The sequence below is a fragment of the Saccostrea cucullata genome, unplaced genomic scaffold (assembly GCF_032062105.1).
Source record: "Saccostrea cucullata isolate Sc308-1 unplaced genomic scaffold, CSIRO_AGI_Scuc_v1 ctg2337, whole genome shotgun sequence".
Taxonomy (NCBI): domain Eukaryota; kingdom Metazoa; phylum Mollusca; class Bivalvia; order Ostreida; family Ostreidae; genus Saccostrea; species Saccostrea cuccullata.
In genome coordinates, this window is record NW_026935781.1 from 12,194 (window position 1) to 38,782 (window position 26,589).

Here is a 26,589-nt window from a genome sequence, read left to right on the forward strand (position 1 = left end):
AGAGTGGAAAAACCTTAATATTACAGTATTTTTAAAATCCCAAACAACCAAAATGAATTCGAATTACCAGATCTTTATTAGATTCCGAAACTTGGTAAAAACCCTTACAAACAAAGATACATATCGGGTTCCAGTAAATGTTCAACCAAGCTTCTATCTTTCTCTCACTAAGATATTAACTGTAGTGAAGGAGAAACTTCATGAGTACTGTGCAACAATATATTCAAGAAGCTCTGTTATTAGAAGACCCATTTTTGTATTCACATTAAGCAGAATTTATCCAAAATCTTACATATGAAAAGAAGAAAACACTTGTCGTTGTCTTCAACTCGACATTTAGATAAATTAACGACGTATTGTCAATTAACAATGATTGTTTCAATTATTAAGTCGATACGATATATTCTGGTGAGGTTGAGATACCACAGTCTGACACATCTATTTCATATTTGGATATTTAACTTAAAGAGACGGTAATGGTAATCCAAGAACCAAGTTCTGTGATAAACGTGATGAGTACTGACGACTGTAACTTTTCAATCGTCAACTTCCTTTATTTTCTGATGGAGCAATATACATGTACCTTCATCACATGCATGCGGAGTTTATATCTCTCAGTAGATTCCTTATGCAGGAGCATGCTCTAAGTATGTACAATTTATTAAACGAGGTAAATTATTGAGAAACAAGTTAATGAAACAAGAATATCAGCAGTCTCATTCTTAGTCATCATTTTGTAGGTTCTTTGATCGATGCAATGACCTTGTCAGCATCTACAATTAATCATGGAGTCAAATGCTGACTGATGTGTTTCATACTAATTGTTAGTCCATTATTTACACACTGACTTGACAACGGATTTTCCGTAATTTACCAATCATAATAGTGAGCTCACGGCTGGTGTGACTGGTCGGCAGAAGAAGCTTACTCTTCCATGGCACCTGATTCTTTCAAACCCTGATGTTTTGGAGGTCCGTATTTACTCTGCACCTATTTGTTTTCTTTTATGGGCTCTTGGGCTTGAATACTTTTAGTTATCTCCATATATTTCATAGACAAGATGATTTTATCACCATGTCCATGCAAGCACTTGTGCGTTAGTGTAATGCGAAAAACGACTAATTTTAATATACTTAATTTAGCCACCATTTATATTTCATACAGCAACAGTGTAACGTTTTATACTTTTTGATAGCATTCTTTGAAGGTTTGGCAGTAGAAAATACCAAGCCCAGTATGCTTGATATAATGAAGATTATCAGGAATAAGGCACCGAAAGTGGAGGGTGGGGCATTTAGAGAAATTCTGTAACGGTCTCCGTTCCAATTCAAACTAGAGAATTAATTTTAAGCAAGGAAATACGTTTCTTAAAACAGTGGGGAAAATAATGTTTTATTGTTTTTTCCGTGTGGAAGCAATTTGCAAAGTATGAAAATCTTCTTTATCATTAATTGAATAATTATTATTTTTTACAGACAGGTGAACTCTGATAGACACTTTTTAATCAGTAAACACGAAGGCGGACATTCATCTGATGTTGGGAAATTTTGGTTCGGAATATTTGGGACAAGAATTTATGATCTGCTGGGAGAGAATCCAAGCCTTCCAGCAATTTTATATAGTCCAGGTTCTATAGCCTCACTATGGAATAGCCGTAAGAACAAAATGCTACAAAGACAATATAAATGCTTTTTTGTGTAACCGAGCAGCAAGACAGAGGTTATATTTTCATGATAATTTTTTTAAGGAAATAAGGGAATTACTAGTACCTAAAATAACAAAGTGTTTAAAACTGAGTAAGTCAAAATTATAGAAATTATGAAAATAACACGAGATAATTTACCTACAGTTAACAAAAGAAAAATAACTCTGAAAAATTGTGTTCTGTAAACAATTCAAAATATTTACATTCGTTGTATTTTTCTATATACTAAGCCAACTGTGAAAATTATTTAAATTACCATTTTCGTGTATTCCTACGTGTAGGCGTAGGAATATACACAGAGAAACGTGCACAAGTTTACGTGACGTCACAATGAGGCTTCAGAGACTTTAGAAAAAAGCAACGAAATAGGGCAGCAAGAATTCAAATATTGAGTATATTTTTTATGCTTTATTAAGACATGAAAAATGTAAATATAAAAAGTGTTTTTTTTACTTCAGTATGAATTATTGGTGTGTGAATTACACAGACTTGCACGTAGGTATATTTTTCATGAAGCTCTAGCGTGCTTTATGAAATATGCCTACGTGACAAGTCTGTGTGATTCACACACCAATAATTCATACAAAACTTAAAATCATTCTTTAATTGAAATCTTACAGACTCATTATTATTTAAGTTACAACTTTAATTGCAATTATGCAATTAAGTAAAATATTTGCAATCAAAATGATTACTTAAATCGAATCTTTTAATGGCAAGAATTAAAACACATAATCAAATATATAAGATACATACCATAAAATGCATATGACTGACTCTGCATTAACTTCTTTACTCCTTGAAAGCGTATTACGGCTCTGACATACATAGGTTAAGAGCGGTAAGTTTATACTTAAAATGAAAAATGTATTATGAATGAAAAATAAGAAATAACCAATCAAAAAAGGACCAATGAAATCATAGAATAAAACTTCACTTACACCGTATACAACGGGTAACGCGGGGGAGTCGCTAAAAAGTAAGGGGGAGTCGTTTTCAACGTATGGGGGAGTCGATTTTCACCGCTTCGGAGTAAGAAGAGATGTGGGTCACGTCTTTTTTCGGTATATTGAAGATGTATATGCAAAAAACAACTCGCCCACGGAAGGTAGCAATAGTTAAGCTTTCTGTTGGTCATTTGTCCGGCTAGCATATACGTCTAGTTTTCTCAAACACTTGAAACTATTTGACAGATTTCGTATTTACGTTGATTGAGTGGTTAAAACATGCATAGTTTGCACAATCTACGACTTGTGTAGGGATTATGACAGTTAAAACAGCAAAAGCAAACGTTAATCTTTCAATTGCAACTATTCACACTTGGGTAGACTTTATAAAAATTAATAATTAAGACATTTTCTCTTCAGACAGTAATGGTTACGTAGGGGGGAGTCGTTTCTGGAAAAGCACAACGCATAGGGGAGTCGCAAAATAAAGTGAAATGCATACCTAACTGGTGTTGTTTTTAGTTCAAGAAAATATCAGCAATATACATGTACAATTGGAATATATATCTTGGGAGCACATGTGCTTGGGGACAAAACCCTTTCCTAGCTCAGTATGTAATTTTCTTATACATCACAAAAATTCAAAAAGAACACGAACCCTCACTTTCAACAATGACAGCCTCTCCATAAAAATCAGATTTATAATATGGAAATTTTTTAATCGGAAAAGTGAAAATCTCTGGCGCGTCATTCCCGCACCTTGACTTCTTTTTTCTTGGGGGGGGGGGGGGGGGTTTAGAAATTTTTAAACTGGTGTATGCTTTCAATTTGGTCCACATATAAATAATTTATTTTTATTTTATCATATAAGATAACACATCTTCAGGCACAAACGATGCATACTTAATGAGAATATTTGGGATGATCTGGGATTTATACAGTCATTACTACATGTATACATTCATAGACAGAATTCGAGGTCAACATGCGTTTTTTACGAACCGAGGAACCAAACTGTTTGCCCGAGGCTGTTAAGCCGAAAACAAAAAGTTTGAGGGGTCGACAAAAATGTCATGTTTAAACTTTGTTAATTCCGTCAAGTTCTGACAGTGACCCCACCCACACTGTGAAGTAAGCGGTGCAATATCTCATCGACAGGTCCAACATCTCACTCCACTGTCAAACAGATTTATTTGACCGCTCAGAAAAACAGTAGAAAGGCTTTACTTCTTTTAGTTATAATTTTTTTACAATAACAATTTTTCATGAATTAGTATGAAAAAAAAAATTATAAACAACTTAAATCTGAAAGAATTTGACAAACAAAAAAAAAGGTTGGTGGAAGAATGTTACAACAGAGTTTCTCAACCAAATTTTATCATAACACATTTGCAAATATAACAATGATTTAAATATTCTGCAACAAAACGTTGGAAGACCTTTCATACTACGCGCCTGTTTCGTGAAATGTTTTTCAGAATTGTTATTATGGGTAAGGGCAGGGTCTGAAGTTCTAATCATAATCAGAGCTATAAAAATTCACAAAGAAAATTATTAAAATATCATGCCCTCATCCCAAAATACATGTATACTCTTTAAAAGAGTTTCATGTTATGTGTGAGGGAAATTGGCAAAGCTGAAGTCCCCTTCCTTCACCCCCTGCATATTTGTAGTTTCAATATTTTTTTCTTCGACATTAACTGCCTAACGGTATTTAATTTAAAATGCTGAAAATTTTGGAATATGCCACTGATCATCCGTGCAGAAACCATATCAAATGTTCACGTAGTAATGTATATGAAGTACTGGTACATGTATATACTCATGCACTTCACAATAAGAAACGATAAATACATGTTTTTATTTTCACATGTACATATTGCTTATATTGATCTTTATTCATGTTACATTTTACTAAAATTATAAAATTATCAAAATAATTATGTATGGAAGCATTTAGCAAAGGAAAAGTCGAAATTTAAAAAAAAATAGTACAATTCAATTGTGTGACTCCCCTATGCGTTGTGTTTTTCCAGAAACGACTCCCCCCTACGTAACCATTACTGTCTGAAGAGAAAATGTCTTAATTATTAATTTTTATAAAGTCTAGCCAAATTTGAATAGTTGCATTTCAAAGATTAAAGTTTGCTTTTGCTGTTTTAACTGTCATAATCCCTACACAAGTCGTAGATTATGCAAACTATGAATATTTTAACCACTCGATCAACGTAAATATGAAATATGTCGAATAGTTTCGAAGTGTTTGAGAAAACTAGACGTATATGCTAGCCGGACAAATGACCAACAGAAAGCTTAACTATTGCTACCTTCCGTGGGCGAGTTGTTTTTTGTATATACATCTTCAATATACCGAAAAAAGACGTGACCCACATCTCTTCTGACTCCGAAGCGGTGATAATCGACTCCCCCATACGTTGAAAACGACTCCCCCTTACTTTTTAGCGACTTCCCCGCGTTACCCGTTGTATACGGTGACTTAGGCAACCTAATTCAGGTGCGTAAACGAAGTTGTGGTTATATTTCTCAAAATGATATGAAAAAAATTAATAAAAACGAATAAACACATACACAAATAGAAATCATAATATCACACTTGCATGTTAGTTTAAATATTAATGTCACACTAGATGCAAAAAAAAAACACAGCGCGTAGCCAGGTTACATGTACGTATTTTTTTTTTAAATAGATGTGACGTTGATACCTGTTCTAACAACCAAAGAAAGACATTTTATTGTTTATATTTATATCTGTATAAATAGACATTTAAAGTCGGGTTAAAAAAAATATTTGTATTACTGATACGTCATAATGCGTTCCATTGAAGAAACAGCCACTGGTCTAAAAAATTTTAATAAACATCTATCATTGAAACGATTTATGATCTGTTTCTTATGTCTTTTGATAGTGTTATTATTGTAGTGAGCGCAACGGCAAAAGAACATGATTATTTGAGCATAAACTGTGCGTCTCAAGGGACTATTCACATAAAAAGAGCTACCTATGGGTTAGGTGGTCGGTGGACTTATGGGACATCTCAAATGAGAAGCAGGTGTAACTACATGGATGCCTGTTCGGTAAAGGCCGACAATGCTATATTTTCTGATCCAGCCGTAGGAGACAAGAAATTTTTAAATGTAGATTACACATGTGGTAAGTTGGCAGTCTTTTTGTAAGCACCAGTTTTTCTATCTCAATACTTTTTTACTCTGTTGCTTCCTCTAATTTGTTTCTGTTTTCTTCTTATAAGGACCTAGTATCGCTGATGAAATCGGCATTTATGTAAAAGCAGAAGGTAAAGTAGTTCCTTTCAGAAGGCTAGGAGGTTAAAGATATGTATGCCGTGTTAAACAGTATTTTTGCACAGCTGAAACCGAACAAAAATTTCTGAAGTATGATAAGCTATCAAAAATGAAGCATTCTTGCAAATTCGACGAAATATCATTCGGTATTAACAAAGTTCTGGTCGGGAAAAGAACACGATATTCTCATGCATATTTATAAAGGACTGACGTTTATTCTGGATCTGCGCATGTGCGCTGGAAAAGCATCGCGAGAATCATCAGGTCGAGGAAAATATTTTTTGTGACGTCTGTTCAGTGAGGAATCAATATGACTGACAAATAGACCAATCAGCCCAATGAGTTGCATTTAATGCATTTATGGGTTACTACATAAAATACTACATGTGTTTTTCGAAAAGGCTAGTTTTTTAAATCGCTCTCGGAAAGACTTGATGCATTTTTCCAAGCATTTACACGCTTAATGCATTATGTACATTATTTTCTACTAGTCCCAGGCTCATATTTGCATACAAATGATCAACAATGATAAAAATTAAAGTTTTCCCCACTCCATTGTAAAGGTCCGTTTGTTTAGAGTTTCCCCGTGCTGTACTGCTAGTGAATAGACAATTGCACGTGATTATTCCTCCGTACAAAAAGCAACCAACTCTGAGGTGTGCTCATGTATTGACAATCTCTAACTCACGTGTTTGTTACAGTAGTAAAAACGTAGTAGACCATCATGCTTTTCGGTTCATTCACGAGATTGGATCATTGTTTGCTGTGAGCATGCGAGACCACGTCATCATTAATATTTCAATAAGAGGCGGTTTATTATCCGACTTGGAGAGAAAATAATTTTTACAAAATAATATTTCATAACTTTTAAAAAGTGATGGAGTGGAACTGTCTTATTTGCAGAAAGTAAATAACTTATATAACTTGATGAGACACCACATATATTTATTTCTTTTAAAATAAAACACTAAACGGCATATATATCTTTAACAAAGTATTTTTACTAACCACCAGATATAACTAGATATAACTTAAATTTTGGGATATGATATCTTAAGCTGTCAACTATCATTTGGCAAAGAAAAATTTCATAAATTTTAGTTTTAAAATTTAGTCATTTTGTTATAGCTTTATATAGAGCTCTTCTTCTAGAGGAGATCAAAATAGTCCACGAAGCCCCTTTAACAGGTCGGAGAGAATACTCGAAATCGGGTATTATCAGTGAAATCGCGTATAATACTCGAAATTAGGGTATCGTTGAATCCGCGAAATCGGGTATAGGAGGTGTAAACACCTAATAAAACTTAAACAATGGGAGTTAACTTTCATCTAGATACACATGTTTTCTAAAGGTATCACTAGCCATGTAAGAATTTGGGCGTCAAGATTAATGCGCTCGGGACAACAAATACCCGTGGAGCTCAGTACATTTCATGATCTGCACACAAAAAGGCGTTCGATTTGCTTTATATTTTTCCTTATGTTGAAAGTATATGCATCTTGCTAATGTTCATTCCCAACACAACAGAATTGTTAAGTATCAGAATTCGGGAATTTATCATAATTCCACATCAACACGACAAACATGAACAATTTGTAAATAAATCAAATTATACGGAAACACATTTCACACACCAGATATGATGCCATGTATAAACAAGGGATTGTCTATCGTATCTAATTATGAGTCATTAATTACTTTCACATTCATCTTGTGCATAAAATCAAATTTTTTAATGAATGTATAAATAATGTAATGATAAAAATGGAGGGGGGGGGGGGGGCTAAAGGCTTCTTGACCACCTCTGACAAAACAACCTCGACTGTGTTCTACATGTGTCCAAGAGACCTCTCTTTGAATGTCACGGTCGGTTAAACTCGGTCATATAATTTTAATCGTAGGGAAGATTTATTCATCAAATAAAAATCATATACATTGTAGGTAAACAAAAAGCAACCTGTTATTTTCTAACACAATATAAGACTACAAGTAACTAGAATTCATGTTTATTTTTTAAACATATTTTTTCATTATAGATGAGTATTAGGAAAAGTTATTGCCATGAGTAATACGTATCATAGATAGAATAACTAAAAGAAAACTGTGACATATTGTCTAGAACCAATCAGATAGTGCGTTGTATTAGCATATTATAATGAGGTATAAGATAGCGATATAAAAAAAATATAGAAAGTAAAGAGGTAAAATTTACCCTGTCTATCAAATAGTATAATAAAGAAAGGAAGTGGCTACGATTTTTATGAAATTTTAATGTCTGATGAGGAATTATATTCCCAGAAAGTAAGACAAGACTTTCCAAGGCAATTGAACACTCCATTATTTCAGTTTGTTCATTAACATGTTCATAAACGTAAAAACTATAAGAAATGTGAAAACTTGACTATGTAATTCATATTCAATATGACTGTACCTCGATCTATATTGAGAAATTCAATGTATTTTAACTTCATGAAAAGATGTACACATTTGACTTTTATTTATAACCCCCCCCCCCAAATAAAAACAAGAAAATCCTGTTCATATGACTTCACGCTCTCAATTTTCACACAAATGCATAAAATAAAGTTAAAATAGTATATTTTGTATCGATTAAAATGCAACCAAAAAATTTACGGTGTCTTTGAATAAAAAATCCATGCTAAATTGACATAAAAAAAAAAGATACTCACCTTCAATTAGCTATTTTCAAACTGTTTTCCCGTGGGTATTTATTTCCTCTTATTTTATTTTCTTCTTTATAATAACGTTGGTATTCTATTATTGCAGAGATATACAATTATGACTCGCTTATACTGTACTCTCTAACTGTTAGGAGTAATTTATATTTCACGAGAAAGGGACGCCATACATTTTTCAGTAAAAATACATAACACGGCGTTAGTCGTTTAATTTCTTTAAAATTTCACGTTTTGTGAATAGTGCACAAATTAGAAAAATAAGTATATGGAATACTTTAATGGAAAATAAAGACAAACGAAGTGTAGTTATTTGTTTTTAGAAATTATATTGAAAAATAATAACGCCATTGTGTCCTCTTTGTTACCCCAGCAATGTTTGTCGTGTGATTTTAAACTTATTTGACAACCTTATGAATTAGGTTTAATAAAAATAAATCCACAAGATACTGATGTACAAGAAACAGTTACTGGCATAATGCGCCGTTGCTTTATTCTCTAGTTTGTATAGAAAGTTGCACGGAATACCCGATTTCGCGGATTCAGCGATACCCTACGCGATTTCACGGATAATACCCGATTTCTAGTATTCTCTCCGACCTGTTTAATGTTATTTTTGAATACAGATTTTTGAATACAGATTTGTATCGAGTATAATTTAAGATTAAAAAAGATGTTTGTTTTTTTTTTTTTTAGATCAATCCAAAATACAAAACTGTGTGGAAATTGACTTGGACTGCTATCTCTCTCCACATGGTCATTGCAAAAGATGCCACCCGGCGTTACCTGTGGTACTGTACAATGGGAGCAGAGAGTGTGCCTGTCAGTAATTAACCTAAATAATTCCAATTTTATGCTTTTGGAGAGAATACACTACTAAAATTATTTCATTTTCATTTTAGGGTTATGTTCTCAGGAAAACAGACAGTGCTGGCCCGGGTCATGTGGCTCTGATAATGTCGCTCACCATTGTCAGTGCGACGAAGGATTTTCTACCGTAAAAAATGCAGATCAAGCAAAATGCATAAGTGCGAAATATTGAAATATTCTTTTTTTCATTTGAACATCGAATTTTCTGTGAGCAAATTTAATCCGAGTGTGTTTATTTTCTATTTATGTTTCAGTGACCCGCAAACCAACTATTGTAACCTGTTTCGTTGGTATACATGGAAGAAACGGAGAACACAGCATTCTGAAAAAAATAAATTCGTCTTCAGCTTGCCAAGACCAACGAGACAATTTCATAAAATTTCAGGCTACAAAGACAGATTTTACCTTACAATATACATTTACCATCAAACCAACCCACCCAAAGCCAACGTTCATAACAGAGTATAAATTTGGAATAGGAGGTGGAAGTCTTTCTCTGTACTGGAAACGAACCGTAAAAGGTGAATGATATGAATGGTTTCCTTTTTAGATTAAATCATTCAAATTAAGGAAATGATCATTGCAGGATTAGATAGTATGTAATACATGATTAAATAGAATATTGAGAAATTGCATATGATTATTTTAATGGCCGTTTATTTAACTTGTATTAAATAATCAAGGACATTTAAAACATATTAATAACGAACAGTGATCGGTCTCAGAAAGCAAGTAATCAAATCAATGAGCAGGGCAAAATCGCGGACCTCTTGCAACAAGATAGGTTAAATCAGTAGCCCAAGACAAGAAAGATTTCCCCATTGACCGGGTACACCCGCCCGTGAGCCTTACGTATTGATCAGGTATACGAGAACTCGGCAGCCAAACCCAGTACAAAAACATCAATGGTATAATAAATGTTTTAAGCCTGCCCAACAATATACAACTCACCAAAAGGCTGTACAAAATGTATTTACATACAAAGTCTTTAAAACGATCATAACATTTGTTAAAAGCTTACTGAATCCGTAAATTCTTGTAACAATAACTTATTTGTCAGTGGTGTTTTAATTGAAAAAAAGATCGTTTTCAGAGCAATCTCTTCCATATCTAATCATATGGAAGATAAATACCATAATCAAAATATACAGTTGATATTAAAATACGAGGGGTGATCAAAAAGTTCGCAAACTATCTCTATATCTACAAAACCACAATTCAGATTAGAAAAAAAAATTGGTACAATTGGTACATATGTAGCCATACATAAGTTCTATAAATAGCATATGCTGAATAAAGCTTTACTCCTTGTTCGTGACGTCACAGTGTGAAAATGACGTCACTATGCAGGTCACTTGTGACGAAAAATGGTTTTCTCAGTCGTACTCGTTCAACAAACGACTGTAGAATTTATGGTATATCTTGGAAATTCCTTTGAAGTAGCATATAATACATGTAATTTGTACAAGGTTTATGAAGGCAAAAAACTTGCTAGAAGTTTAATCATTAATTGGATTGATTGTTTTAGTGAAGGAAGGGAGGTGATTAAAAATGATGCTTGTTATTTTGCCCAGTGAAAGCAACTTTGAAAAGAGATGTGTTTTTAATTAAGCAATATAGCTATGAAAGACCTCCAATTTACTCTTTGAAAAATAGCTGAATATCCTAACAATAATATGATTATTAAATACCTAAAATATCGTTTACTTTAGGTTGTCAATATATTAGGTATGATAAAAAGGAAGCACCCATTCTCTATCCACCTGGAATAAACATCTCTCCCGAGGCAGAAGATTTGGGTTTTGATGGTGTCCATGCTTATTTTTTGGAACGATATTCTTATCCACCCATTCTTTTGCCGAGATTTGACCATTTCTGACAAATGAACTGTTCTTGTTATAGAAATTAACGTACATGGAAAGAGATATAAAACTCAGAAAAATCTTAAAGCTTTTGTGACAGAACGCTACGGAGGGAGTCACGTAACCGGCTACATCACGTGATTCGCGCATGCGCAGAACGATGGCAGATGTGCATTAAAATCGGAGAGGATTAATTTAAAATATAATCAATACTGAAACCAAATATTTTGTCTTTTTTGGAAGATAATTAATTAGTTCGCGAACTTTTTGATCACCCCTCGTATTACTTCGTAAATATGGAAGTTTACCATACAGTTTAATTTTTACATAGAATCAAATAATAAGGAATTTATATTTTAGAATCAAGACAAATGCTATTTGGTGAAAGACTCGCTGACCACGTCGTGGGAATTAACCGTCTTGAAGATACTGTCAACGTTAAGAACAACGATACAACATTACCAAATATTACCCTTGAAAATGGAGATGGGTGAGTTACTGTTTATTCCTGAATCGTTTAACATTACCATTTCTGTAGAATGATAAATTCTACTTATAGAAGAAAGAACATAATATGTGAGAGTAATGTGTCTGCTTTGTTTATCTTTTAATCGTTTGTCTATAAAAAAAAATTCAAAACGCCACACTTACACTTATTTTGGTTTCAGACCTCACAAAAAAACTGCATAAAGGGCCCTTATATGGTCGCTATATATATGAATTTCAGCTAAATGCTAATATTTCAAATTGCTACTCCTTAAACAAAATTTGTCATAATTTCATATGGATAACGAACAGTATTCAAGATCAAAAGTCCATAAAACAATACAAAATAGGAGCAGAACAAACACGGACCTCTTAAACATCAGAGATGGAATCAGGTGCCATGGAGGAGTGAGCATCCCGTGGCGACCGGTGATACCCGCCGTGTGCTCCTTGTCATGATCGGGAAATAACAGAAAATCCGTCTCCAATTCAGTGTATAAATAATGGACTCACACTTATGAAAAACGTCAGTCAGCATTTGACTCCATTATAAATTGTATTTGCTGACAAGGTCGATTGTAATGACTATAGAATTTACAAAATGATGACTTAAAACACGACAGCTTACATTCTTGTTTCATCAACTTGTTTGTCATTAATTTTCTTCATCATAGAAATACGACTTCTTTTAACAGTAAACAACACTTAAATACATAGCTGTGTATAGTACTTTTATTTGCAAAGAAAGAAATGATGTTGATGTTGCTGATGCAGATGATGACGATGATGATGATTTTGATTTTAAACATGGATCAATATTTTTTTCACATTTATAATCCCATTTTGAATTAGATTTTATAGTATGGAACATAATTGTCAACTTTTTTTCATTAGGCTTTGCTATACGTTTTTGGCTGTTGGAAAAGGATATCTTCAAACCACAGTTTTACATGATCCGAACAAGCCACTACCTAGAGAGTACTACAATGAAACGGTGACAACAAGAGAATTATGTTTTTGGTTCGACAATTTACAACCTCTTCATTGTAAGGTCACTAGAGAATGTAACAATTTAGACGTTATTCAAATTCCAAACTCAATAACAAAGTCGCCATTTGTTACAGTTGGAATAAAAGGTTGGAAAGATATGGATAATTTCAAAGGCAAACATATAAACGCATCAGGAATATCAGAATACGAAATAACTGTCTATGGAATACATGGTGATGGTGCTTTGTTGAAAGCTGATATTTCAGCTGATAAAAGTAATACAAGAACATCAAACACACCAACGCCTATGCATATTGAGTTATCTACTTGTGGACTTTACGAGATCCACCTTGAAATTAAAGATAACTCTGGAGAAGGAAATGTTCAAATAGCAAGAAGATTTGTGCTATTTGACAATTGCTCTGATGTTCATAAAGATCCTCAAAAGAATCTTTTTATTGCGACGGCAGATCTTAGTTCTAGCAGAACCTGGCAAACACAGAAAACTGAACTTTGCTTTGACTGGACCGGCCGATTTTATAACACTTTACACAAAAAGACTAATCTTCTCAAACCGATTGAACGAAAATCTTTAATTGCAGAGGAATACGAAGACAACGAATATCCCTTGCCCAGAAATGGCACCGTCAATTTAGACGGCATTATAGAGTTTAATTTCACAATAACTGTAAATGGAAATAAAAGAATTATAAACCAGATGCATGAAAATGTAATGATGCCGAAACACTGTACCAACTTGACTCTCCTGGACGGGGATTCTGTTTCTGTTGATGTTTTTGCTACTGACATAATGGGTAACTCTAATAACGACTCGGTTACGGTTCATATAGACACCTCTGTTCCAGAAATTACCGACATGGGCTTAAACAATGGCGATTTTAAAGGACTTTTTGTTCACAATGCTATTGAGCTATCAAAAATGAAGATGATTTTAACTATTCAAGACCTCCATAGTGGACTGAGGTCCATTCAGTGGTATTTTGGAACAACGTTAGGTGAAATGGATATTGGGAACGGATCTTTAGCAGTAAATCGTCTACCTAATGGCGTACGTAATATTATTAGTTATTATAGTGTGAGGGCAGTAATTGTATTTACTTGAACAGTTTTAACTTACACGTATAAAAGTTTCAAGCCAAGCAGTTGCTAACCAAGAAATTTTCTTGAACATGTACATTGTACTTTAAATTGTTTCTAAAAGTTGATAAAAATCAATCTTTTATGATATTATATGGATCATCGTTGGGGGCCGTATGGGAGAGGATTTGTGATAGGGTTTAGGGTGAGGGTGTGTTTATGTGTGTAAGGGTGTGTGTGCTGCTTATATGCTTTCTCATTTTTAAATTTGTTTGAATACATTAATAGTCATCTATTGAAATATTCATTTGGGCATCATTTCAGAATGACTGTAACAACTATACAAAGTGTTATTGTCCATCACTTGGCCCCGGTGAAATATCAACATACAGCATAGATATGTCAAAACTGATGCACAACAATAAGAACATTGGACAGCACAATAGAGATTACTTTTTTACTTTTGTCGTCACAAACAACGCCTTTTTGCGAACTATTGATCATGTGGATATCCTCGTTGATGAATCGGCCCCTGTAAAAGGAGTGGTTATGGAAGGTGCCCCGGAAGAAAAGGATAAAGATTTTACCAACGAAAACAATACCCTTTTAAACTGGAATGGATTTATAGACCATGAGAGTGGGATACGATTGTACCAGGTAGTCATGTTCTCTAGATGCCTCGGATCGTATGAAATTTTAGATGTTGAACTAAATGAAAGCATGGTTGCAGTTAATACAACAAAAACGTCTATTCGTCTTTATTTCCCAAAGAAAGGAAGGTATGTCGCATCCGTGATTGCATTCAATAACGCAGGTGAACGTTCCGATGTTGCATGTTCTGATGGTATAATGTATGACTTGTCCCCAGTTCAAATTTTTAACCTGACTGGTCAAAGGTTTACAACAAGGAAGGGTATAGCATGTGATGAAAACGACAATCCTTTCCTCATTTTGGATAATCTGTCAAAGATATCATTGACGAATTCTTCGCGGTGCACTCAAATTTGTAGAAATTTTACATTTCCTGGGTTTATAAAAAATTTACCGCAAGTTTCCAATCGATCTGCAGATGAGGCATACTCTGAAGGAATGTGTGAAAAGGTCTCTCCCTTCAACAATCGAGAAATTTATGTTCCTTCCGATAAGATCGAAGTTTCATGGGAATTTCGTGATTTGGAATCTCAGCTTGATGACTTTCTCGTAGGATTTGGCATCTCAGATTCGGAATATCTCAGTCCTTCTCTTGTTTCATACACTAAAACATTAGGACGACCAAAATATATAAATTATCACCCAGGGTTACGAAGTGCAGATATATTTTGGTTGTATATCAAAAGCATAAACAAGGCTGGAGTTGCGGAAACTGTTAGAGTAGGACCAATGATTATTGATTCTACACCAGTTGTTTTTGTTAAAGAACTAGACTTGGTTATTGAAAATGGAAATATTTATATTGGATGGCAAAATGATACATTCATTGATCAGGAAGAGATAGATCCAGTGAAATCTATTCTGTTTCGAATAGGTAATATATTTCACATGAAAGTAAATTTCTGTTCGGTAATTACGTATTATAAGTTTCTGATTTTAATATCATTTGAAATATATTTTTTCTCTCTTAGGTAAGGGGTCTAAATTCGTCACCCCTTTTCTGCAGCATTACAGTAAAAATGATTGTCCACGATCTAACATGGCTGACTGTATTATATACCCTATTCAACGTCTTCATCTCTCAAAAACAGAAAACTCGGCCGAGTATGTGGTAGAAATAATAGTTACCAACAAAGCAGGTCACATTGCGAGTGCAAAGTCAAAGTCATTTCGGATTCCCTCTCAAATTCCCCCCGGACCTGGTGTTGTTATTGATACTGATTCTGTAGAGTTTTCCGATCTGGATTATTTACTGTATCCATCTAAACTGTGTGTAAAATGGAAGGGATTTGAACACCATGAAAATATCACGTTTGAAGTTGGAATCGGAACGAGAAAGGGTAAAGATGATGTTGTTTGTTATACACAATCGTCTTCAAAAGAAAGCCATTGTTTTGACACAAATGTCTTCGAACCTTTTGTGAAGTATTATTCTCTTGTAAAAGCCAGTTCCTACGGAGGAGAGACCACTGTTTCCTCTGATGGAGTAACATTTATTGATGAGAAAAATTTAACGTCAAGCATTCAAGTATATGATGGTAAAGGATGTCCAAAAGACACTCCCAAAAATATCAATTTAAATAGGGTAGGCTCTATGAAAGGATTTGAAGTAACATTCAATGAAGCATTGAAAATTGGTAAAATATATTCATTTGTTTTCAACATATCAACCATTTTAATTAACTCCTCAGACGCGATGGTATTGAAAACAATCATAGGACTCAACCACAAAATTGTAATCTTCGTAGCAAAATCAAAGTCTCTTAAATTTTCCACAAAATATGAGACTGCATTTGAAATCAGTTTTTATCAATGTAATTTGGAAAAAGACTTCACGGATCAAACAGATGGTGTCATGCTACATTGGGCAATGAGACGGGATGATATAATTCAACCCACGAGTTATATTGTAAAGCTTATGAGGAAAAATCGGGGGTCTGAGGATAATCTTATTTCGATGAAAGAACAGTATAGTAAGGTTACTTCTGCTTCGTTTGAAAACGTCAAATTAATCGAGGAAACCGCTTACTTTGTAGAAGTCTCCCCGTGCTTTGGTCATGTCTGCCTAAATTACACTAGCTCAGACGGGTTTATGTTTCGTAAAGAAACTTTACAAATAAAATTTAAAGAAGCCACACTAAATTTTTCTGGTAAAAACAAAATTCTTACTGCAAGCTGGGAAAAACCAATCATTAAGGAACCAAACAAAACACTTGAAAGATGGACACTCTCTTTGGACGCCATGGCAAGAGACCTCCTCTTTAATTGGACCTTCGTTTTAAATGGGGAAGAGGTAAACTATTCTTACTTTTATTCAAGTAGTTGGATATTCTCTTTATTTTGTACAATTTACTTAAAATAATTTCCCTTTCAGGTCAATCAAGAACTCGATCATTTTATACCCATAGAGAGAAGAATTTATTTCTGTCTTCAAATTTGGACAGAAGATGAAAACTGGTTTCTTCAGTGTATTCCTGTGACTGTGATGAGCAATCCTGTTGTAAATAATCTTAATATTTTGGACGTGGATCTTAATGCAATTAATAGAAGCTTGGCTGATTTAATTTCTCGGGTATCGTTCAGTAAGAGTTTAGGGAAGTTACGCCACACAATCCAAGATCTCGAAATTGATTATTGTACACCTGATGCCAAGATGTCGGTTCTCGTTCTGGGGCATGACGGAGAAGACCTGGACGCATTCCTTATGACGTCACCATACACGCCCGAGTCTGTAGTTGAGTGTAGCAAACGGTTAGACTGTCTGTCAGCAGCGGATGTCAACAAAGGAATAGCAAAGTTCACAAACATACCACTAACTCATGGAACAATTTTGTTTTCTTGTATTCGGGGCAAGAATGACTCGTGTGGCTGTAGCGATGGTTTTTTCGTGGATTCCACTCCACCTCGACGTGGCCAAGTAACCATAGAAGATCATCATGGATTTATCACCTCCCTTTCAGATTTAGCACTGAATATTGAACCATTTATTGAAGATGCCAAACCTACAGGAGAGAAAACTCTTCCTCCTATAAGCTATTACGAATATGGAATTGGTAAAAACCAGCTAAAATTAAATTCAAAACTTTTCTTTTTTTCTTTTGAAAACTGCAACAAAATCCCCCAAAGTAAATGCATTTAAAATCATAATATTCTTTTAGGTACAGTGGCAAGAGCTGATGATGTACTGGTCTGGCAAAAGACGGCAACCCATGGGCCAATAAGAATCCGTGAACTTAGTCTTCATCAAGGAGAGTCCTATTACCTCAGTGTTTCTGGTATTTAATTTATTTGATTTGAAAAAAAATATCATTGTATACAATAAATGGTACTCTATAATTCTTTCCTTTGGGAGAAGGGGTGTAAAACTAAATATGTTATAAACTGATTTCACGAATAATTTATCTATAGTCTTAATGTTGATGGAAAGCGATAACTAATCTTATTTATTACTGTATTTTTGAAGTTCATATTTATTCTCAAATATGGAGAAAACGCGTATAGATAATTTTTATCATACGTATCTTCTTAGCTACAAACAGGGCAGGACTAAAAAGCGCGTACGTCGTTACCCAGTTCACAGTGGACATTTCTCCTCCCGATGCTGGTAAACTTTATGTAGGTGATGTCATGCAGGACTACTACATATCGAATCAGCCTATAATGGTCCACTGGCGAGAATTTGCAGATGATGAAAGTAACATTATGGAATTTGAGTGTGGTCTCGTATCCCACAATGGGGAAATCATCGTACCACTAACTCATGCAGATGGCGATTCAATGATTTTTGATAACGTTAAAAACCTGGTAGATGGTCACTCATACAGAGCAGTCTTAAAGGTTTGATACTTGCAGTTCTTTTAACAGCAATCCTATATGTTCCGATTTCTGAATGATCTTTTCACATGTAGTCATCATATTTTCAGATAACTAATCATGCTCTTCTGTCTTCGATTGTGTATTCTCATAATTTTACCTTGGATACCTCTCCAATTCATCCAGGAACAGTTTTTGACGGCTTTGAAATAAATACGGTAATGTTCAACTCTTCAACTCAAAATTTTAATTCTTGTTATACCTCAAGATAAACAACTCGTATATAGGCTGGATAAGTATTTACAGAATAAAGATAAATGGACTCTTGAAACGTTAAGTGTTGTCAACTATAGATATATTTGAAGATAACATTCATTGCTCGTTTATTTCCATTAACAAAGGACGAAGATTACCAGACAAGTATGGATGTCGTTTGTGCCAGTTGGAACGGATTCAGTGATCCTCACTCAGACACCGTAGCTTACCAGACGGGTCTTGGTACAAACCCAACTTTTCCTAATGTAGATCCACTTAGAGATGTCAGTCTTCGTCAAGGTAACCAAACGAGTACATGTATTAATCTTTTTCTTTCTTTGTACATGTAAAGAGATATGCTTGGGTTCCTTCAATCTAGGTTCGGACCAAATCTTTGATAAAGCCATAAATCAATTAAACAATGAACTACAGAATCGGTTTACTATAATTATAGAATCAATATATCTTGAAGGCTACATAATCGTTGTAAAAAGATTTTTAATGTTATATGTAACTGCGTTTATCTGATTGGAAAAAACGACGTACTCAAACTCGTACATTGAATAATGTTTTGTGATAATGTCCTTTTTATCCTTAAGATTACTGTTGGAAAATTAGTTTGACACCTGGACAGAAGTACTTCACGTTCATTAAGGCCTGTAATAGAGCTATGCTTTGTTCCACATCGGTTTCAGATGGTATAGTTGCGGACAATTCTCCACCTGTTGCTGGGATAGTCTACATAAAAGGTGTTTCAGGACGCATGGCATATTTGCATGATAGGTATGTTTTATGTTTTCAAGCATCAGTCTTAATTCTGATTTATGAATATAGACATTTTGTTCTCAATTTATTTATTTTTATGAATGTTACAGAACATCAATAATGGCATCTTGGGTAGGATTCCAAGACCCACACTCATCTGTTGAACACTGCGAATGGTGCATAGGAACGACGAAAGAAATTTGCGACATATTACCTTTCAGGAATTCTTTCCTTTCCAATGATGTATATCTTCCATCTCTGTGGCTTCCTTTAAGAACTGATTTATTTGTATCCGTTATGGCGTACAATAATGTGAATCTCACTACCAACATTAGTTCTCATGCATTTAGAGTAGACGACACACCGCCCAAAGTCATATCACAGCCAAAAATCCACACCTTGAAAAGTCCATTATCTGAAGCAACACAAATTCAATATGATAATTCTATTATCAAACTATCCTGGCTCTTTAGTGATAAGGAAAGTAGCATTTCTCATTATTCTATTTCTCTAAAGAGTCATCATAACAAAAGAGTACCGTATGAAGGAGTCATTCACGACAATGTGAACACAATTATTATCCCATTTAATGCCACTAATCGCCTGTTAAATGGAGATAAATATTCTGCGGTTGTGGCGGCTTGTAACCAGGCAGGCCTGTGTACAGTCAGTGAAAGCGAACCAATTCTCATCGATTCAAGCCCGCCCCACTTGGGCGGTTTTACATCTGAACACTTCTGGCAGGTTTCTACTAACCAGACCAATCAGACTAGTGCCACTATTTCTTGGTTTGGTTTTCTGGATGTTGAGTCTGACATAGCTTTCTTCAAACTTTCTGTTGGAAAAACATATAATGGAGGTGAATTTACTAATGGATTCCTACAAATATCAGGAAATCAGACATCAGCCACAATTCCTCTTTATGGTTTCAAACCTAATGCTCATAATGAAATAATTTTGTCCATTTATGCAATAAATTATGCAGGATTGAAGAGTAAAACTGCAAAGGCCACAGTGGTTACTTCGATGTCTGACAAATCTGGATTGAGAGGGCGATTTCTAACTCAGAGGTATTCCTGTAAAACGTCCTTTTGTAACAATGATTGTACTTGCGGGGTAGTTGGTTTGAAGTGTGTGTTTAATGGCAAAAATACTTGCAGGAAAGTAAATCACACAAACACCGAGGTTTTTATAGGTTCCTCAAATTTTTCGGACAATTTCATTCAGTCATCTACTTCCTGCATTGCTGGTTCCTGGAGATCAAACTCAAGCAATATCACAAGATACGAGTGGACAGTGGGATTGGCTAACGAATCTCCAGGGCAAGGAATATTTGACCTTCAAAAGGAAAATCCATGGACAGATAATGATTTGGAAACCACCATTCTATTTTGCTTACCCGCACACAAGACTTTAATAAACAAACAGAAGTATATTCTTTATGTTAGGGCTTGGGTCTCACAGGATGAGTATGCTATCTTCGAAAGCAAAAGCATAACAATTAAAGATACCCCACCTAGAGTCAGAAAAGGAAAATTTATTTCTGAATCCAGAAATAAGGCATGCGGAGTAGACATCGAGTTTGCCGAAAGCCAGTGGAAAATATGTGCGTGCTGGAAAAATGTGTTTAGTGATGCTGATCGATTAGTGTACAGTTTCAGCGTCGGAACCTCTCCAAAACGTATTTCTGTTTTGATTATCTTGTAAAATTGCCTAATATAATAAACTTAATTTTGTTCGATTTCCATAATTCATATATAAATCTTTAGGTTATTCATTGAACATATTGTACGCAAAAAATTTATCAGTCATATTTAATTTTGTTCATTTATTCTAGTGGACGATGTACTCGAGCCAACCAACCTTGATAATCAGACGGAATATTGCCCATCTCTGTCGCTAGTTCCTGGTGTGCGATACTTCTTTACAGTTAAAGCCGTCAATAATATTGGACTTTATACCACTTTATCGTCAGATGGATTTCTTGTTGATGACAGTTTACCAACCTCTGGCGTGGTATTCAACTCACTCTCGCAGGAAAACAAACCATTCTTCTCAAGTAAATCACCTACTGGGGCATCTTGGATCGGCTTTACCGACACGGAATCCTTCGTAAGAAACTTTTCATTCGGGACTCAAATCTTTGAAAATGGTTCGTTCCATCTCTTAGAGTTAACGTCCGCAAATTTCTCTACAACAGCTATATCACCCATTTTAAAAGATAGCTCGACATACAGGTATTCTGTACAAGCCAGTGATGCAGCAGGACATGAGGGTGTTTTAGCGTTTTCCCCTTCTTTTACTGTAGACAACACTGAACCGAGTAGCTTTCAATGTAAAGATGAAAGCTTGATTCGACAAAAACTCTTGCATTCGGAGAAAACATCTTTTAATATTTCAGTTCAACAAGGACTCTTTTATAAGTTTTACATTCATGATACAGAGGCTTCCTGGGACACTGAAATTGTCCTGAGATTTGAAGATGAAATTATGCGACTTCCTGTGAAAATGAATGCTAATGGATCTGCCGATATCCATCACGGCATACTGGCAACAACGTCTGGAATAAAAACCATTTCGGTCATACAACAACAGATGCCTATTCATAAACTAAACATTAGCATCTATCAATGTCATCCTGATGAATTTACTTCAAAACGTGTGATAGAATTCACACAGCTTTCACCAGACATGTTGCAAGCATGTGTCAAAGCTATGGATCCTGAAAGTGGAATACAAAGATTTGAGCTTGGCATTGGAACAACTGAAAATGGAACCCAGATAAAACCTCTAGCTGATATTGGGAGAAAACATCATTTTTCGATGCACTTCTCTCTTCCCCATGGTTCTCCAATATTTTCGCATGCTGTTGCTGAAAACGCCGCCAAATTACAAAACTTTTTTACATCGAACAAAAGTATTGCCGACCACACACCACCCTATATAGAGATTCTTTCGGAAAAACTGGAATATCAAGAGGTTGACAACAGCACTCTGATTAAAATGATCCTACAATTCCGATCGGAAGACATCGAAAGTGGAGTCAAATTCTGTAAAGCTTGCATCAGTAAGAATAATAAAAGATGCATTTTCTTGTTTCTTATTTATAAAATTCATGCTGTTTTCTGCTGATTACTTTTCTCAACCTTCAGAAAATTGTATCATAATGTAACTACAGTGTATTTTATCAATTAAACAAACAGATCTTTGATACTTTTCAGTACATTTTCAAATTTTAATTATTGTAGAGAGCATACAAGGAGCTGTTATTTATCCCTGCGAGACTACGGCAAGCCCCTTTGTGTCAAACTACATTAATGCCACACACGGAACGAAACTCGTACCGGAGGTGGTCTGTGTCAACGAATTAGAACTACAAACAACACTTCGAGGAGGAATCAATATCGTTTCCATTGAGAAACCGTCACTTGAGAACGCAAGGGTCGAATTCGTGGTCCCTGATCCATATTTTCGTATCGAGGGTGTTCCAGTCCAAAGTGATACAGCCATAATAGAATTCCGGTGGTTTGGCTTCGAAGATGACTCTGAAATAATCTCCTATGATGTCAAGCTTCAGAAGGGTTCAAGTATCATTCAAAACTGGGTCAATGTTGGCAGACATGACTATGCTTCTTTCAGTAACCTTATACTCCGAGATGCAGAAATTTACACAGTCTTTATCCGGGCAAGGAACAGTGGTGGATGGATAAGCCCTGCTCTAAATGCTTCTGTTAGAATTGATGTGCAGCGACCTGTCCTAACAGGTAGAGTTTTCAAATTTCTTTTTGTGGAGCAATTAAACTATATTACAGGAAATATTGCTTCCAAAATTGTATCAAGAATGGTAAAATTCAGCAAATAGATGTTCATGCATTTAGTTTTTATAATTAAAACAGCGTAACATAATTTTATAATTATAACTTTTGAGCTATATGTGCAGGTTTTCCCGCCATATTACATTCACTGAATAAAGACGGATTGTACAGACTTGACTGGAGCCGTGTGTTCGTTTATAACGAACGTCATCCTACTAGATATGACGTCAGCGTTGGGACTTCTGCTGGAGCTAGTGATATTCTGCGCCAAGATGGCTTAGTGGACACCACCTACGATCTGGACGACATGGAGCACATAAGTGTGGTATACGTCGTTGTGAGAGCCTCGTTTCCAACTCTAACATCTAAAGTATACGCTGGAAGAATTGTGTTACAATAATTTGTGTGATTATATTTCAGACGTGAAATATACAACTGATATATAATCAGATTTGAGGACTTCTGTATTTCTCTGGCTTTTACTGAAATGCTAGTACAAATTGATTTTTTGTTTGTTTTACCCATTTTGCATTTTAAATACTTGTATTCTGCAGAATAAAGTATGCTATTAATATTTTGATGTTACAATTCACAAGCACTTGACGTTTTAAACCTTTCTTTTTTTGATAAAAATTTCCCAAACTATAATAGTACGTTGATACATGTATTTTCATAAATGAAAAAATAGTTTAAAACGCCAAGTACCGATGATAAGAGATTATCAGAAAAATTAACGATTTGGAATCATGAATAACAATGCCCATTCTTCGATAACGTTACAATCAATGTTACCCGCGTGGTGTAGTGGTAAGAGCGGTTGCCCGAAGTCCGAAATGAAGACTTGATCCTAATAACGTCGTGATCTAGAATCCCACTGCGGGAAGTGGATAGCGGTCATAGGGATAAGACCGTGAACTAGTATAAAGCGACGTCCCATGTTGCAGTAGCTGCTGGCATGAAGAAGACCCCTTACTACTCAATGACCGAAGTGCCAAGTAAAAGTCTCCAATTGCAATTAATCGGGGCGTCTCAAAAGGAGTGAAAACTTTTCGAAGGAATGTAAAACAAACAAACAAGCAGTTGTCTGAATTGTTGCGAATTTCTGTAACAGGTGTTAAGGAGGCTGGTGGGTCAACAATTTAATCCAAAATTAACCACCAGATTTAACTTATTTTTTTATATACGGTATATTTAGCTGTCAACTATAATTTGGCAAAGAAAAAATTCATATATTTTAGTTTTAAAATTTTACTATTTTGTATATCTTTATATGGAGCTCTCCTTTTAAAGGAGATTGAAATAGTCTAAAAATGGCTGCCACCCCCTAGCCTCGTTAAACATCAGTGTCGCGAAAGCATTTTTTAAACTTGAAAGTTCTAACATTTAGCATGTTTAAATTTACATAATTCAGTAAATTTCGATTCAAGATCGTATAACATGCTTATTATAAGGGTTCAATGGTGTGTGTCTTTTTTGGAGAAATATTGCTTGCTTATATAACAAGAGGCCCACGGGCCACAGCGCTCACCTGAGCACATCGGCTAAAAAAAAGCACATATCAGATCAGAACTGAAAGTTTACTGAGGTTAGTGGGGGGGGGGATCATGATTTGAACAAACTAGAATCTACACTACCTGAGGATGATTCCATATAAATATTACTAATCATGGCTTTGAAGTACTTGAAAAGAAGATTTTAAAAGGTTTCCCTATATATTCTTATGAAAAACTTTGGTTGGCCATTTTGACCCCACCCTAGCCCCGGGGGTCATGATTTGAAAAAATTTGAATTTACATTACCTGAGGATGATTCCACATGAGTTTCATCTTTCCTGGCCCAGTGGTTCTTGAGAAGAAGAATTGTAAAGATTTTTCCTATATATTCCTATGTAAAACTTTGATCGGCCATTTTGGCCTCATCCTACCCCCGGGGGTCATGATTTGAACAAATTTGAATCTACACTACCTGAGGATGATTCCACGTGAGTTTCATCTTTCCTGGCCCAGTGGTTCTTGAGAAGAAGATTTTTAAAGATTTTTACCTGTATATTCCTATGTAAAACTTTGATCAGCCATTTTGGCCTCATCCTACCCCATGGGGTCATGATTTGAACAAATTTGAATCTACACTACCTGAGGATGATTCCACGTGAGTTTCATCTTTCCTAGCCCAGTGGTTCTGGAGAAGAATATTTTTAAAGATTTTTCCTATATATTCCTATGTAAAACTTTGATCGGCCATTTTGGCCCCACCCTTCCCCCGGGGGTCATGACTTGAACAAACTTGAATCTACACTACCTGAGGATGATTCCACATGAGTTTCATCTTTCTTGGCCCAGTGGTTCTGGAGAAGAAGATTTTTTAAAAATGCCATTAATTGTTCATTAATTCATAATTATCTCCCCTTGGAAAAGGGCATGGCCCTTCATTTGAACAAACTTAAATCCCCTTCACCCAAGGATACTTTGTAGCAAGTTTGGTTGAAACTGGCCCAGAGGTTCTTGAGAAGAAGATGAAAATGTGAAAAGTTTACGACAACGACGACGACGACAAACAACGGACACATTTTGATCAGAAAAGCTCACTTGAGCCTTCGGCTCAGGTGAGCTAAAAATTGTTTGGGAAAAAAATATTTGTAAAAAAGTAATTATATCATTATCAGATTGCTTTAAAAGTCGTTTATTCTTTTAATTCAGCTATGACGGGTTTTTAGGGTGAGGGATGGTGGTTGAAAAAAATCCTGAAGTCCTTCTAAATGATACAGGGTTTTTTTTGGATATTAAACCGGATCCAACAAGTAACGTATGGTAAAAACTGAATTCTTTGAATGAAAGAATATGAAAGAACATGATAGATAAGGAATACACATGTTTTTTTCAGTTTTGAATTCAATTAGTTTTCTCGCTGATACTATGTTCTCTATATAAAAACTAATAAAATCACAAAACTATTGAACCAGCTTCGGCTTGAAAAATAGGCGAACCTGTATATAGAGACATGTGGTGGCATAACAGTTTTAAAAATTGTTCAGATATTATCATAATTTAGCACATTTATAGTACAAACATGTATAATCCTTTATATCTCCTATTCTGGTAGTGAGAGATAAGACATTTCTCCAATAAAAGTCACAGGTTTGCCAAGAAGAAAATATGGAAATAATAAATTCGGTAAAAACGGTGATATCAACTTTACTGATAGTCCAAGGTAATTCACGCACTATCTTTGAACTTTATTATATAAGCATGGCACCGGTATCTTGCAATCGGTTTCTTGCAATTCTGTTCTCATTTGTCTGATATTACAGCATATTT

At 35.0% G+C, this 26,589-nt stretch overlaps 2 protein-coding genes across 2 annotated transcripts; both read left to right on the forward strand.

Moving 5' to 3' along the window:
* The first annotated feature begins 1,074 nt into the window (after positions 1 to 1,074).
* LOC134243762 (uncharacterized) lies at positions 1,075 to 16,568 on the forward strand. Its single transcript, XM_062726006.1, has 13 exons — positions 1,075 to 1,096; positions 1,196 to 1,307; positions 1,476 to 1,654; positions 5,594 to 5,824; positions 5,922 to 5,966; positions 9,367 to 9,492; positions 9,573 to 9,698; positions 9,795 to 10,061; positions 11,763 to 11,892; positions 12,783 to 13,947; positions 14,301 to 15,501; positions 15,599 to 16,264; positions 16,543 to 16,568. The coding sequence occupies exons 1-13, from the start codon at positions 1,075 to 1,077 to the stop codon at positions 16,566 to 16,568; spliced, it is 4,296 nt and encodes a 1,431-aa protein (XP_062581990.1).
* A 294-nt stretch (positions 16,569 to 16,862) lies between these two features.
* LOC134243764 (uncharacterized) lies at positions 16,863 to 23,792 on the forward strand. Its single transcript, XM_062726008.1, has 11 exons — positions 16,863 to 16,920; positions 17,002 to 17,680; positions 17,786 to 17,902; positions 18,157 to 18,464; positions 18,551 to 18,658; positions 18,842 to 18,995; positions 19,295 to 19,478; positions 19,571 to 21,141; positions 21,298 to 22,527; positions 22,709 to 23,224; positions 23,401 to 23,792. The coding sequence occupies exons 1-11, from the start codon at positions 16,870 to 16,872 to the stop codon at positions 23,673 to 23,675; spliced, it is 5,193 nt and encodes a 1,730-aa protein (XP_062581992.1). The 5' UTR covers positions 16,863 to 16,869; the 3' UTR covers positions 23,676 to 23,792.
* The last annotated feature ends 2,797 nt before the right edge of the window (positions 23,793 to 26,589 follow it).

Excerpts from the sequence above, each read along its gene's own strand:
- LOC134243764 (XM_062726008.1), top strand. The coding sequence starts at position 16,870 with ATGGCAAGAGACCTCCTCTTTAATTGGACCTTCGTTTTAAATGGGGAA. Across the intron at positions 17,903-18,156 it reads CTATTACCTCAGTGTTTCTG|CTACAAACAGGGCAGGACTA; the intron begins GTATTTAATTTA and ends GTATCTTCTTAG. Across the intron at positions 18,465-18,550 it reads CATACAGAGCAGTCTTAAAG|ATAACTAATCATGCTCTTCT; the intron begins GTTTGATACTTG and ends TCATATTTTCAG.
- LOC134243762 (XM_062726006.1), top strand. The coding sequence starts at position 1,075 with ATGTCCATGCAAGCACTTGTGC. Across the intron at positions 1,308-1,475 it reads GGGGCATTTAGAGAAATTCT|ACAGGTGAACTCTGATAGAC; the intron begins GTAACGGTCTCC and ends TATTTTTTACAG. Across the intron at positions 15,502-15,598 it reads ATCTATTCTGTTTCGAATAG|GTAAGGGGTCTAAATTCGTC; the intron begins GTAATATATTTC and ends TTTCTCTCTTAG.